General features: G+C 49.6%; 1 protein-coding gene across 9 annotated transcripts in view; it reads right to left on the bottom strand.

Annotated features, from left to right (window-relative positions):
• Positions 1-15,325, bottom strand: part of ncor2 (nuclear receptor corepressor 2) — a 1,088,322-nt gene that overhangs the window by 48,889 nt on the left and 1,024,108 nt on the right. For 8 of the 9 annotated variants that reach the window (XM_072510208.1, XM_072510371.1, XM_072510235.1 and 5 more), the window contains 3 exons: positions 13,744-14,132; positions 12,440-12,588; positions 7,753-7,922 (listed from right to left, as the gene is read on the bottom strand). In XM_072510208.1, coding sequence (XP_072366309.1) covers positions 7,753-7,922; positions 12,440-12,588; positions 13,744-14,132 — 708 coding nt within the window. Of the gene's footprint in view, positions 1-7,752; positions 7,923-12,439; positions 12,589-13,028; positions 13,154-13,743; positions 14,133-15,325 lie in introns of those variants that run through there. The other variant, XM_072510543.1, reaches the window with a different exon arrangement.

The raw sequence follows: 15,325 nt of genomic DNA, 5'->3' as shown, positions 1-15,325 counted from the left end.
AAATGTGGCCTGACCAACGTTCTATATAATTGTAACATAATTTTCGAGCTTTTATGCTCGATACCCCGTCCTATGAAGGCAAGCATGTCATCTGCTTTCTTTACCACCATTTCCACCTGTGCTGCCACTGTTAAGGATCTGTGGACCTGCACACCCAGATCTCTCTGTGTCTCTCTCCTCCTGATGGTTCTGCCATTTATTTTATATCTTCCACCTGAATTGGATCTCCCAAAATACATCACCTCGCATTTGTCCGGGTTAAATGCCATCTGTCATTTCTCTGCCTAATTTTGCAGCCTATCTATATCCTGCTGTATTCTCTGACAATCTTCATCACTATCCGCAACTCCTGCAATCTTAGTATCATCCACAAACTTGCTGATCAGACCCGCTACGTTTTCTTCCAAGTAATTTATATATATTACAAAGAGCAGAGGTCCCAGTACTGATCCCTGCAGAACACCACTAGTTACAGTCCTCCATTCGGAAAAACACCCTTCCACTGCTACCCTCGGTCTTCTGTGGCCAAGCCAGTTCTGGATCCATCCAGCCAGTTCACCTCTGACCCCATGTGATCTAATCTTTTGCACCAGTCTGCCATGAGGGACCTTATCAAATGCTTTACTAAAGTCCATGTAGACAACATCCACAGCCCTTCCCTCATCAATCATTTTCTCACCTCCTCAAAAAATTCAATCAAATTAGTGAGATGTGACCTCCCTCGTACAAAACCATGCTGTCTGTCGCTAATAAGACCATTCACTTCCAAATGTGCATAGATCCTAGCTCTGAGAATCTTTTCCAACTATTTCACTATCCTGATGTCAAGCTCACTGGCCTATAATTACCCGGGTTATCCTTGCAACCCTTCTTAAATAACGGTACAACATTGGCTGCCCTCCAATCCTCTCGTGTGACACACGGGGAGCTCCACCTCGTGTGAGACACGGGGAGCTCCACCTCGTGTGAGACACGGGGAGCTCCACCTCGTGTGAGACACGGGGAGCTCCACCTCGTGTGAGACACGGGCAGCTCCACCTCAAACAAAAGAACAAAGAACAAAGAAATGTACAGCACAGGAACAGGCCCTTCGGCCCTCCAAGCCCGTGTCGACCATGCTGCCCGACTAAACTACAATCTTCTACACTTCCTGGGTCCGTATCCCTCTATTCCCATCCTATTCATGTATTTGTCAAGGTGCCCCTTAAATGTCACTATCGTCCCTGCTTCCACCACCTCCTCCAGCAGCGAGTTCCAGGCACCCACTACCCTCTGCGTAAAAAACTTGCCTCGTACATCTACTCTAAACCTTGCCCCTCTCACCTTAAACCTATGCCCCCTAGTAATTGACCCCTCTACCCCGGGGAAAAGCCTCTGACTATCCACTCTGTCTATGCCCCTCATAATTTTGTAGACCTCTATCAGGTCGACCCTCAACCTCCTTCATTCCAGTGAGAACAAACCGAGTTTATTCAACCGCTCCTCATAGCTAATGCCCTCCATACCAGGCAACATTCTGGTAAATCTCTTCTGCACCCTCTCTAAAGCCTCCACATCCTTCTGGTAGTGTGGCGACCAGAATTGAACACTGTACTCCAAGTGTGGCCTAACTAAGGTTCTATACATCTGCAACATGACTTGCCAATTCTTATACTCAGTGCCCCGGCCAATGAAGGCAAGCATGCCGTATGCCTTCTTGACTACCTTCTCCACCTGTGTTGCCCCTTTCAGTGACCTGTGGACCTGTACTCCTAGATCTCTCTGACTGTCAATACTCTTGAGGGTTCTACCATTCACTCAGGAAAAAGGTAATGTTGTGGAGGAGAATGCTGAGACCCAGGCTAATAGAATAGATGGCATTGAGGTACGTAGGGAAGAGTTGTTGGCAATTCTGGACAGGCTAAAAATAGATAAGTCCCCGGGTCCTGATGGGATTTATCCTAGGATTCTCTGGGAGGCCAGGGAAAAGATTGCTGGACCTTTGGCTTTGATTTTTATGTCATCATTGGATACAGGAATAGTGCCAGAGGACTGGAGGATAGCAAATGTGGTCCCTTTGTTCAAAAAGGGGAGCAGAGACAACCCCGGCAACTATAGACCGGTGAGCCTCACGTCTGTAGTGGGTAAAGTCTTGGAGGGGATTATAAGAGACAAGATTTATAATCATCTAGATAGGAATAATATGATCAGGGATAGTCAGCATGGCTTTGTGAAGGGTAGGTCATGCCTCACAAACCTTATCGAGTTCTTTGAGAAGGTGACTGAACAGGTAGACGAGGGTAGAGCAGTTGATGTGGTGTATATGGATTTCAGCAAAGCGTTTGATAAGGTTCCCCACGGTAGGCTATTGCAGAAAATACGGAGGCTGGGGATTGAGGGTGATTTAGAGATGTGGATCAGAAATTGGCTAGCTGAAAGAAGACAGAGGGTGGTGGTTGATGGGAAATGTTCAGAATGGAGTTCAGTCACAAGTGGAGTACCACAAGGATCTGTTCTGGGGCCGTTGCTGTTTGTCATTTTTATCAATGACCTAGAGGAGGGCGCAGAAGGGTGGGTGAGTAAATTTGCAGACGGCACTAAAGTCGGTGGTGTTGTCGACAGTGCGGAAGGATGTAGCAGGTTACAGAGGGATATAAATAAGCTGCAGAGCTGGGCTGAGAGGTGGCAAATGGAGTTTATTGTAGAGAAGTGTGAGGTGATTTAAAAAAAAAATATTATTAAAAAAAAGACAAATTTTAATTTTAATTAATTGACGCAATGTCAGTTAGAGGAGCGCAGTGCTCTGACTGTGAGATGTGGCAGGTCCGGGAGGCTTCCAGCGTCCCGGATGGCTTCATCTGCAGAAAGTGCACCCAACTAGAGCTCCTCACAGACCGCATGGTTCGGTTGGAGCAGCAATTGGATGCACTTAGGAGCATGCAGGTGGCGGAAAGCGTCATAGATCGCAGTTATGTAAATGTGGTCACACCCAAGGTGCAGGCAGAGAAATGGGTGACCACCAGAAAGGGCAGGCAGTCAGTGCAGGAATCCCCTGTGGTTGTCCCCCTCTCGAACAGATATACCCCTTTGGATACTGTCGGGGGGGATAGCCTATCAGGGGAAAACAGCAGCAGCCAGAGCAGTGGCACCACGGCTGGCTCTGATGTTCAGAAGGGAGGGTCAAAGCGCACAAGAGTAATAGTAATAGGGGACTCTATAGTCAGGGGCACAGATAGGCGCTTCTGTGGACGTGAAAGAGACTCCAGGATGGTATGTTGCCTCCCTGGTGCCAGGGTCCAGGATGTCTCCGAACGGGTAGAGGGCATCCTGAAGGGGGAGGGCAAACAGGCAGAGGTCGTTGTACATATTGGTACTAATGACATAGGCAGGAAGGGGCATGAGGTCCTGCAGCAGGAGTTCAGGGAGCTAGGCAGAAAGTTAAAAGACAGGACCTCGAGGGTTGTAATCTCGGGATTACTCCCTGTGCCACGTGCCAGTGAGGCTAGAAATAGGAAGATAGAGCAGCTAAACACGTGGCTAAACAGCTGGTGTAGGAGGGAGGGTTTCCATTATCTGGACCACTGGGAGCTCTTCCGGGGCAGGTGTGACCTGTATAAGAAGGACGGGTTGCATCTAAACCGGAGAGGCATAAATAGCCTGGCCGCGAGGTTTGCTAGTGTCACACGGGAGGGTTTAAACTAGTATGGCAGGGGGGTGGGCACGGGAGCAATAGGTCAGAAGGTGAGAGCATTGAGGGAGAACTAGGGAATAGGGACAGTGTGGCTCTGAGGCAGAGCAGACAGGGAGAAGTTGCTGAACACAGCGGGTCTGGTGGCCTGAAGTGCATATGTTTTAATGCAAGGAGCATTACGGGTAAGGCAGATGAACTTAGAGCTTGGATTAGTACTTGGAACTATGATGTTGTTGCCATTACAGAGACCTGGTTGAGGGAAGGGCAGGATTGGCAGCTAAACGTTCCAGGATTTAGATGTTTCAGGCGGGATAGAGGGGGATGTAAAAGGGGAGGCGGAGTTGCGCTACTTGTTCGGGAGAATATCACAGCTGTACTGCGGGAGGACACCTCAGAGGGCAGTGAGGCTATATGGGTAGAGATCAGGAATAAGAAGGGTGCAGTCACAATGTTGGGGGTATACTACAGGCCTCCCAACAGCCAGCGGGAGATAGAGGAGCAGATAGGTAGACAGATTTTGGAAAAGAGTAAAAACAACAGGGTTGTGGTGATGGGAGACTTCAACTTCCCCAATATTGACTGGGACTCACTTAGTGCCAGGGGCTTAGACGGGGCGGAGTTTGTAAGGAGCATCCAGGAGGGCTTCTTAAAACAATATGTAGACAGTCCAACTAGGGAAGGGGCGGTACTGGACCTGGTATTGGGGAATGAGCCCGGCCAGGTGGTAGATGTTTCAGTAGGGGAGCATTTCGGTAACAGTGACCACAATTCAGTAAGTTTTAAAGTGCTGGTGGACAAGGATAAGAGTGGTCCGAGGATGAATGTGCTAAATTGGGGGAAGGCTAATTATAACAATATTAGGCGGGAACTGAAGAATCTAGATTGGGGGTGGATGTTTGAGGGCAAATCAACATCTGACATGTGGGAGGCTTTCAAGTGGCAGTTGAAAGGAATACAGGACCGGCATGTTCCTGTGAGGAAGAAAGATAAATACGGCAATTTTCGGGAACCTTGGATGACGAGTGATATTGTAGGCCTCGTCAAAAAGAAAAAGGAGGCATTTGTTAGGGCTAAAAGGCTGGGAACAGACGAAGCCTGCGTGGAATATAAGGAAAGTAGGAAGGAACTTAAGCAAGGAGTCAGGAGGGCTAGAAGGGGTCACCAAAAGTCATTGGCAAACAGGGTTAAGGAAAATCCCAAGACTTTTTACACGTACATAAAAAGCAAGAGGGTAGCCAGGGAAAGGGTTGGCCCACTGAAGGATAGGCAAGGGAATCTATGTGTGGAGCCAGAGGAAATGGGCGAGGTACTAAATGAATACTTTGCATCAGTATTCACCAAAGAGAAGGAATTGGTAGATGTTGAGTCTGGAGAAGGGTGTGTCGATAGCCTGGGTCACACTGAGATCCAAAAAGACGAGGTGTTGGGTGTCTTAAAAAATATTAAGGTAGATAAGTCCCCAGGGCCTGATGGGATCTACCCCAGAATACTGAAGGAGGCTGGAGAGGAAATTGCTGAGGCCTTGACAGAAATCTTTGGATCCTCGCTGTCTTCAGGGGATGTCCCGGAGGACTGGAGAATAGCCAATGTTGTTCCTCTGTTTAAGAAGGGTAGCAAGGATAATCCCGGGAACTACAGGCCGGTGAGCCTTACTTCAGTGGTAGGGAAATTACTGGAGAGAATTCTTCGAGACAGGATCTACTCCCATTTGGAAGCAAATGGATGTATTAGTGAGAGGCAGCACGGTTTTGTGAAGGGGAGGTCGTGTCTCACTAACTTGATAGAGTTTTTTGAGGAGGTCACTAAGATGATTGATGCAGGTAGGGCAGTAGATGTTGTCTATATGGACTTCAGTAAGGCCTTTGACAAGGTCCCTCATGGTAGACTTGTACAAAAGGTGAAGTCACACGGGATCAGGGGTGAGCTGGCAAGGTGGATACAGAACTGGCTAGGTCATAGAAGGCAGAGAGTAGCAATGGAAGGATGCTTTTCTAATTGGAGGGCTGTGACCAGTGGTATTCCACAGGGATCAGTGCTGGGACCTTTGCTGTTTGTAGTATATTTAAATGATTTGGAGGAAAATGTAACTGGTCTGATTAGTAAGTTTGCAGACGACACAAAGGTTGGTGGAATTGTGGATAGCGATGAGGACTGTCAGAGGATACAGCAGGATTTAGATTTTCTGGAGACTTGGGCAGAGAGATGGCAGATGGAGTTTAATCCGGACAAATGTGAGGTAATGCATTTTGGAAGGGCTAATGCAGGTAGGGAATATACAGTGAATGGTAGAACACTCAAGAGTATTGAAAGTCAGAGAGATCTAGGTGTACAGGTCCACAGGTCACTGAAAGGGGCAACACAGGTGGAGAAGGTAGTCAAGAAGGCATACGGCATGCTTGCCTTCATTGGCCGGGGCATTGAGTATAAGAATTGGCAAGTCATGTTGCAGCTGTATAGAACCTTAGTTAGGCCACACTTGGAGTATAGTGTTCAATTCTGGTCGCCACACTACCAGAAGAATGTGGAGGCTTTAGAGAGGGTGCAGAAGAGATTTACCAGAATGTTGCCTGGTATGGAGGGCATTAGCTATGAGGAGCGATTGAATAAACTCGGTTTGTTCTCACTGGAACGAAGGAGGTTGAGGGGAGACCTGATAGAGGTATACAAAATTATGAGGGGCATAGACAGAGTGGACAGTCAGAGGCTTTTCCCCAGGGTAGAGGGGTCAATTACTAGGGGGCATAGGTGTGACTTCACCTTTTGTACTAGTCTACCATGAGGGACCTTGTCAAATCTTTGTGACCTCCTCGAAAAACTCTATCAAGTTAGTGAGACACGACCTCCTCTTCACAAAACCATGCTGCCTCTCACTAATACGTCCATTTGCTTCCAAATGGGAGTAGATCCTGTCTCGAAGAATTCTCTCCAGTAATTTCCCTACCACTGAAGTAAGGCTCACCGGCCTGTAGTTCCCTGGATTATCCTTGCTACCCTTCTTAAACAGAGGAACAACATTGGCTATTCTCCAGTCCTCCGGGACATCCCCTGAAGACAGTGAGGATCCAAAGATTTCTGTCAAGGCCTCAGCAATTTCCTCTCCAGCCTCCTTCAGTATTGCTTAAGTTCCTTCCTACTTTCCTTATATTCCACTCAGGCTTCGTCTGTTCCCAGCCTTTTAGCCCTGACAAATGCCTCCTTTTTCTTTTTGACGAGGCCTACAATATCTCTCGTTATCCAAGGTTCCCGAAAATTGCCGTATTTATCCTTCTTCCTCACAGGAACATGCCGGTCCTGAATTCCTTTCAACTGGCACTTGAAAGCCTCCCACATGTCAGATGTTGATTTGCCCTCAAACATCCGCCCCCAATCTATGTTCTTCAGTTCCCGCCTAATATTGTTATAATTAGCCTTCCCCCAATTTAGCACATTCATCCTCGGACCACTCTTATCCTTGTCCACCAGCACTTTAAAACTTACTGAATTGTGGTCACTGTTCCCGAAATGCTCCCCTACTGAAAGCTCGTGTGAGACACGGGCAGCTCCACCTCGTGTGAGACATCGGGAGCTCCACCTCGTGTGAGACACGGGCAGCTCCACCTGTGGCCAACGAGGACACACAGATTTCTGTCAGAGGCCCAGCGATGTCGTCGCTTGCCTCTCTCAGAAATCTGGGATAGATGCCACCTGGCCCTGGAAATTTGTCTACCTTAATGCTTTTTAACACACCTAAAACTTCCTCCCTCATAATAACGATGTGTTCTAAAGTGTTTACACATCCCTCTGGGACACCACCAATCAACGTGTCCCTCTCCTTTGTGAATACTGATGCAAAATACTCATTAAGGACCTCACCTACTTCCTTTGGTTCTACGCATAATTTCCCTCCTTTGTCCCTGAGTGGGCCAACTCTTTCTCCAACTCCCCTCTTGTTCCCAATATACGTATAAAGATGAGGAGGATTCAGCGACACAGCTGGTGGGGAATTTAAACTCGGCACAAACAGCTGGGTGAGGATTGCTGGAGCTGGGAGCAAACATTATTGTGCAGACGGTTGGAACATCAGGGGCAATATATTTCATTACCTGGCGGCGCTCTGTTCCCGCAATGAGTCTAACTTCAAGCTGCCTGGGTAGGTGTACAGCTGCTGTGCTGAAACCACAGGTTGTGGAAGGGGATATCTCTGCGATTGCAGGTCAAGCAGAGATCCCAGCGGCTGGGGGTGATTGCGGGTATAATCCTGCGTGATTACCTCCTGTTACAAATGAAAATTTTGTTTCTCATCAATAACATATTGACTGTCAGTAAATGACACACCTTCAAAAGACAAATTGACCAGTAAGCACGCAGACTCCCTTTCTTCAAACCCCATGTGAGACACGGGGAGCTCCACCTCGTGTGGGACACGGGGAGCGACACCTCGTGTGGGACACAGGGAGCTCCACCTCGTGTGAGACACCGGGAGCTCCACCTCGTGTGGGACACGGGGAGCGACACCTCGTGTGGGACACGGGGAGCGACACCTCGTGTGGGACACGAGCAGCCCCACCTCGTGTGGGACACAGGGAGCTCCACCTCGTGTGGGACACGGGCAGCTCCACCTCATGTGGGACACGGGGAGCGACACCTCGTGTGGGACACGGGGAGCTCCACCTCGTGTGGGACACGGGGAGCGACACCTCGTGTGGGACACGAGGAGCTCCACCTCGTGTGGGACACCGAGAGCTCCACCTCGTGTGGGACATGGGCAGCCCCACCTCGTGTGGGACACGGGGAGCTCCACCTCGTGTGAGACACGGGGAGCTCCACCTCGTGTGGGACACGGGGAGCTCCACCTCGTGTGAGACACGGGCAGCGACACCTCGTGTGACACACGTGGAGCTCCACCTCGTGTGAGACACGGGCAGCGACACCTCGTGTGGGTCACGAGCAGCTCCACCTCGTGTGAGACACGGGCAGCGACACCTCGTGTGGGACACGAGCAGCTCCACCTCGTGTGAGACACGGGCAGCGACACCTCGTGTGGGACACGGGGAGCCCCACCTCGTGTGGGACACGGGGAGCTGCACCTCGTGTGAGACACGGGGAGCTCCACCTCGTGTGAGACACGGGCAGCGACACCTAGTGTGGGACACCGCGAGCTCCACCTCGTGTGAGACACGGGCAGCGACACCTCGTGTGGGACACGGGCAGCGACACCTCGTGTGAGACACGGGGAGATCCACCTCGTGTGAGACACGGGCAGCGACACCTCGTGTGGGACACGGGCAGCGGCACCTCGTGTGAGACACGGGGAGATCCACCTCGTGTGGGACACGGGGAGATCCACCTCGTGTGGGACACGGGGAGATCCACCTCGTGTGGGACACGGGGAGATCCACCTTGTGTGGGACACCGGGAGCTCCACCTCAGTAGAGAAGCTCAAGAGAACATTCAATCAAGGTTCTGGAAACAGTGAAGCAGTTTGATAGCTGGAAAGGAAAGAAGTGTTTACTCAGTTTCAGCGTCAGTGATGGTGGAACAGCAAAGTCAGCAGAGATTAGTGAACTGTGACTGACACTGGACAAAGTTAAAGACAGTAAGAAGTCTGACAACACCAGGTTAAAGTCATAGATATATAGAAGCTCGGAGCAGGAGGAGGCCTTTTGGCCCTTCGAGCCTGCTCCGCCATTCATCACCATCATGGCTGATCATCCAACTCAATAGCCTAATCCTGCTTTCTCCCCATAGCCTTTGATCCCATTCTCCCCAAGTGCTATATCCAGCCGCCTCTCGAATATATTCAATGTTTTATCATCAACTACTTCCTGTAATGAATTCCACAGGCTCAACACTTTGTGTAAAGAAATGTCTCCTTATCTCTGTCCGAAATGGTTTACCCTGAATCCTCAGACTGTGACACCTGGTTCTGGACACGCCCATCATTGGGAACATCTTCCCTGCATCTCCCCTGTCCAGTCCTGTTAGAATTTTATAGTCTCCATGAGATCCCCCCTCATTCTTCTGAACTCCAGCGAGAACAATCCCAACCGAGTCAATCTCTCCTCATAGGACAGTCCCGTCATCCCTGGAATCAGTCTGGTAAACCTTCGCTGCACTCCCTCGAGAGCAAGAACATCCTTCCTCAGAGAAGGAGACCAAAACTGCCCACAATACTCCAGGTGTGGCCTCACCAAGGCCCTGTACAATTGCAGCAACACATCCCTGCTTCAATACTCGAAACCTCTCGCAATGAAGGCCAACATACCATTAGCCTTCTTTACCGCCTGCTGCACCTGCATGCTTACCTTCAGCGACTGGTGCACAAGGACACCCAGGTCCCGCTGCACACTCCCCTCTCCCAATTTACAACCATTCAGGTAGTAATCTGCCTTCCTGTTTTTGCTTCCAAAATGAATACACTTATCCAAATTATGTTGCATCTGCCATTGGTTTGCCCACTCGCCCAACCTGTCCAGATCCTGCTGTCGGATCCCTGCATCCTCGTCACAATTCACCCTCCCACCAACTTGATATAATCTGCAAACTTTGAGATGTTACATTTTGTTCCCTCATCCAAATCATTGATATATATTGTGAATAGCTGGGGTCCCAGCACCGATCCCTGTGGTACCCCACTGGTTACTGCCTGCCAATTTGAAAAGGACCCATTAATCCCTACTCTTTTTTTTCCTCTCTGCCAACCAGTTTTCTATCCACCTCAATACACCCCCCCCCCCCCCCCCACCCCCAACCCCATGCGCTTTAATTTTGCACAATAATCTCTTATGCGGGACTTTGTCAAACGCCTTCTGAAAGACCAAATATACCACATCGACTGGCTCCCCCTTGTCGACTGTACTGGTTACATCTTCAAAGAATTCCAACAGATTTGTCAAGCTTGATTTTCCCTTCATAAATCCATGCTGACTCTGACTGATCCTGCCACTGCTTTCTCAATGTTCCTCAAGTCCTTGATAATGGATTCAAGCATTTTCCCCACTACCGATGTTAGGCTTACTGGTCTATAATTCCCTGCTTTCTCTCTACCTCCCTCTTTGAATATCGGAGTGAGGTGAGCTACCCTCCAATCTTCAGGGACAATTCCAGAGTCTATAGAATCCCAGAAGATGACCACCATACATCCACTATTTCCAGAGCCACCTCCTTACGCACTCTGGGATGCAGATTCTCAGGTCCTGGGGATTTATCCGCCTTCAATCCCATCAATTTTTCCAGCACCATCTCTCTACTAATGTTGATTTCCCTCAGTTCTTCCCTCTCACTAAACCTTTCATTCTCCAACATTTCTGGGGTCTGATTTGTGTCCTCATTTGTGAAGACGGAACCAAAGTTTGTATTCAATTGCTCAGCCATTTCTTTGTCCCTTATTATGCATTCCCCTGTTTCTGTCTGTCGTGGGCCTACATTTCTCTTTACCAATCTCTTTCTCTTCACATATCTATAGAAACTCTTAGTGTCAGTCTTTATGTTCCCTGCAAGCTTCCTTTTGTACTGTACTTTCCCCTTCTTAATCAATCTCTTTGTCCTTCTTTGCTGAATTCTAAACTGCTCCTAATCCTCAGACCTATTATTTTTCTTGGCCAATCTGTATGCTTCTTCCTTGGATCAGATAGTATTTCTAATTTCCTTTGTGAGCCATGGATTGGCCCTCCTACCCCCTTTGCCTTTGTGCCAGACAGGAATGAACAGTTTCTGTAGTTCCCCCATGCGTTCCTTGAATGTTTGCCATTGTCTATCCACTGTCATCTCTTTTAGTAACTCTCCCCAATCTATCAAGACCAACTCATGCCTCATATCCTCACAGTTCCCTTTATTAAGATTCAGCACCCTAGTCTCAGAATTAACTACTTCACTCTCCACCTTGATAAAAAATTCTACCATGTTATGGTCGCTCATCCCCAAGGAGTCTCGTACAGCCAGATTGGCAATGATTCCCTTCTCATTACACAGTACCCAGTCTAAGATGGCCTGCTCTCTAGTTGGCTCTTCCACATATTGGTCAAGAAAACCATCCCGTATACACTCCAGGAATCCCTCCTCTACGGCATTGAGGCTAATTTGATTTGCCCAATCACCGTGAAGATTAAAATCACCCATGATCACCGATATTCCCTTATTACATGAACCTCTAATTTCTTGTTTAATGCCATTCCCAACCTCACCACTGCAGTTTGGGGGTCTACATATGACACCCACTAATGTTTTTTGTCCCTTGGTATTTCTCAACTCTCCCCATACAGATTCCACATTGTCAGAGCTAATATCCCTTCTCACTACTGTGTTAATTTCCTCTTTAACCAGCAGTGCCACTCCACCACCTTTTCCTTTTGTCTGTCCTTCCTTAATACTGAGAACCCTGGGACATTCAGTTCCCATCCCTGGTCACCCTGCAGCCATGATCTGTAATCCCAATTATATCAGACCCATTTATATCTATCTGCGCGATTATCCACTTTATTGCAAATGCTCCGTGCATTAAGGCACAGAGCCTTTAAGTCCAACAGTGTAGCTCCTTCCTCAGGTGCACTCCGAAAGCTAGTGATTCCAAACAAACCTGTTGGGCTTTAACCTGGTGTTGTAAGACTTCTTACTGTGCTCACCCCAGTGCAATGCCGGAATCTCCACATCAAAGTTAAAGACAGCAGCTTGAATTTAGGGCCACCCCCTGTAGCCAGACGCAGAGAGTGAGGCTTCAGAACCAACACAACACTCAGTACACGCAGCAGTTACACAGCTGCCCAAATCAAAACTATTGAATGGTGGACTTGCATCGATATGTTGAGCGAGTGTGACAAAGCGTTGCTGGCTTTTTGAGGTCTGTGCCAGGTGAGCTGACTCTTCCTGGGATGTCCTCGTCTCCGCAGCAACGGTGTCACCGTGTTGTACCTGCCTCTCTGCAACCCAGGCTGTCCGACCCACTGCAGAGAAAACATCAACATTGATCAGACACAGGGCGGGAATGTGGACAAAGCAAATCAACAAAATGGAGAATGTGGAACGTGGCATCTTAGTAATTTCATAATCTGCACTCATGCACATTATGAGGTAACGACAGGCAGTGACAGACACCCAGGTTAGCCAATCAACACACAGGACAGAACACAACCAATCACCAGACAGAACACCAGAGGGGGGCTTCCAACCATGAAACACACGAGGCATCAACACTCCGCCTCTTTCCACTGGTGACAACTGTAGCGACAGTCAGGGTGTATATATCAGTTAGCACCTTCTACACGTGGCTCAGAGCTAGTCTGGTCTAGTTAGTTAGAGTTAGTACACTTAGATTAGTAGAGTGTCAACCCACAGTGAACTGTGTGCACTGCTTAACAAGGTCAATGAAGCGTATCGAACTAACATCAAAGTTTGGAGTCTACTTTCAAGTACAACTGCATCCAGTTGCAGTCCGTGTTACCCCTGGGTGAATAACACAACAGTGTCCACTTTCCGAAAAAAGGCCTATGGTATAAAGATCGGGAGAGCCTGAAAGATAAACAGGAATCTCGGCAGAATATTCATTTTCACCACTTGGCCCCTCCCCGCCAACGTTAAGTGTAGTGTATCCCACCTCTTAAGATCCTCCCTGGCCTCCTCTACCAGCTTCGTTCAGTTCCCCTTATGGAGCCCCGTCCATTCCCTCGCTCCCTGAATCCCCTTTTTAGTTAGATAATAACCAGTTTTGTTCATTTACAAAGCCGTATGTTCTCTGATCACAGTTACAGAATGCGGCTGCTGGGAGAACCCGGGCTCTTATACTCCGCCTTACTGGGTGGAGCCAGTAGGCGGCTGGTCCAATCGGGACCCAGCGTCTATCTACCAATAGCCTCTCGGCATCACAGGGTACCATAATCCCCCGAATACATACCACCACACTCTCTCTGTCTGTCTGTCTGTCTCTTTCTCTCTCGCTGTCTGTCTCTCTATCTCTCTTTCACACTCTCTCTATTTCAGCCTCTGTTACTCTCTCTCTCCCTCTCTCTCACTCTCTCTATCTCAGTCTCTGGCCTGATCGGAAGTTACAGTCTGTGTGATAATCGTACCACTGAAACCCGCTCTTGCCATGGTAATCTCACCACATTCTCGCGGTCCCTCTTCGTGTTTGATGATGGGTTTGTTTTGATTCTTTTCCTTATTGCACAGGTTAGAGGAGAGGGTGATGTGTGTTCCCGCAGAGTGCTGCTGTCCCAGACTGGAGTTATACTGACAGTGCCGCCTGGTCTCTGCACTGTTGCCCATGTCTGTGCGCTCTGCCCAGGCGGAGAGTGTGACAGCAGCGGGAAGCTGCTCTCTCACGAAGCTCTCCACCCGCTGTCGCTTCCACCTGCTGTCCCTGTCCCCAGAATAGTCCATCAGTGAGGAGGCAGTACCCCCAGCAGAGGGGGGCTCGGAGCGGGGCAGGGGGGTCTGCTGGCTTGGAGCGGGTGCGGGAGGCCCTCCGGGCGATGGGGCAGACGACACGTGCCTGTATATGAATCAAAAAGAGAAGTTAATGTGTAAATATTATAGAACATTGAAAACTAGGCATTCTGAGAGAGAGAGAGAGAGGGGGACAGAGAGATGAGCAGAGCGAGAGAGACAGAGAGAGAGAGACAGAGAGAGAGAGAGAGAGAGAGAGACAGAGAGAGAGACAGAGAGAGAGAGAGACAGAGAGAGAGAGACAGAGCGCGAGAGGGGCAGAGAGAGAGAGACAGAGAGCGAGACAGAGAGAGAGAGAGAGACGGAGAGACAGTGATGCGCGATCAATTACACTCAAGACGAAGTGGTTCCATAACTGAAGGCTTTAATCGACTAGAACTTGTTCCCCAGCAGCTTCGGTACAGAAAGTGAAGGCTGCTGGGACGGCACCGGTTCTTATACTCCGCCTGTCAGGGCGGAGCTACGTATCAACAGCCAATGGTAAACTCCTGCGTTTAACCAATGGTCATCAGCCTCTTAGGAACCGCAATACCTGATAATACCACATTCACCCCCTGTTAAAAAAGAGTCCGGCGGGGGTGGTGGCCAGTGGTAACAGTCGCCTTTAACATGGTATGATCAGATATGGAGGTACCGTGATACCTCCTTACAGGGCTGTCGAGAATATTTACAAAGTGTTCGTTCACAGTTAAAGTCACAGCGAAGCAATCAGTCGATCGGGTGGCCTGGTCATCCTTCTGGATCGTCTGGGCTTCGGTGGTGATTCTGGTGGGGGTCCAGGTGGTTGCGACTTCGTGAGCGTGGTTTCGGCCTCCCTGGCAGCTTCGTCACCCCTAGGCGGCGCTGTTGGCGCAAACGGTTGACACGGGGGGGGGTGCCTGTAGGGGGCGTCGGTGGGTGGGTGGGCCTAGGCAGGAGCGGCGGGAGTACTGATCCTCCAGTGAGGTGCTGTGGAGGGGGGGGGGTAATGGTTTGGGTGCGCGTGGGGTTCCGGCGGGCGCCAGGTCCCGTAGGGAGACCGTATCTTGCCGGCCGTCAGGGAACGCCACGTAGGCGTACTGGGGGTTAGCGTGCAGCAGGTGGACCCTCTCGACCAACGGGTCCGACTTGTGCGCCCGCACGTGCTTCCGAAGCAGGATGGGTCCGGGTGTCGCTAGCCAGGTTGGGAGCGAGGTCCCGGTGGAGGATCTCCTGGGGAAGACAAGGAGACGTTCATGAGGTGTCTGATTTGTGGTTGTA

The sequence above is a fragment of the Scyliorhinus torazame genome, chromosome 1, assembly GCF_047496885.1.
Source record: "Scyliorhinus torazame isolate Kashiwa2021f chromosome 1, sScyTor2.1, whole genome shotgun sequence".
NCBI classification, from domain to species: Eukaryota; Metazoa; Chordata; class Chondrichthyes; order Carcharhiniformes; family Scyliorhinidae; genus Scyliorhinus; species Scyliorhinus torazame.
Note: the sequence above shows the minus strand (reverse complement) of the source record. Positions and strands in the feature narration are given on the sequence as shown.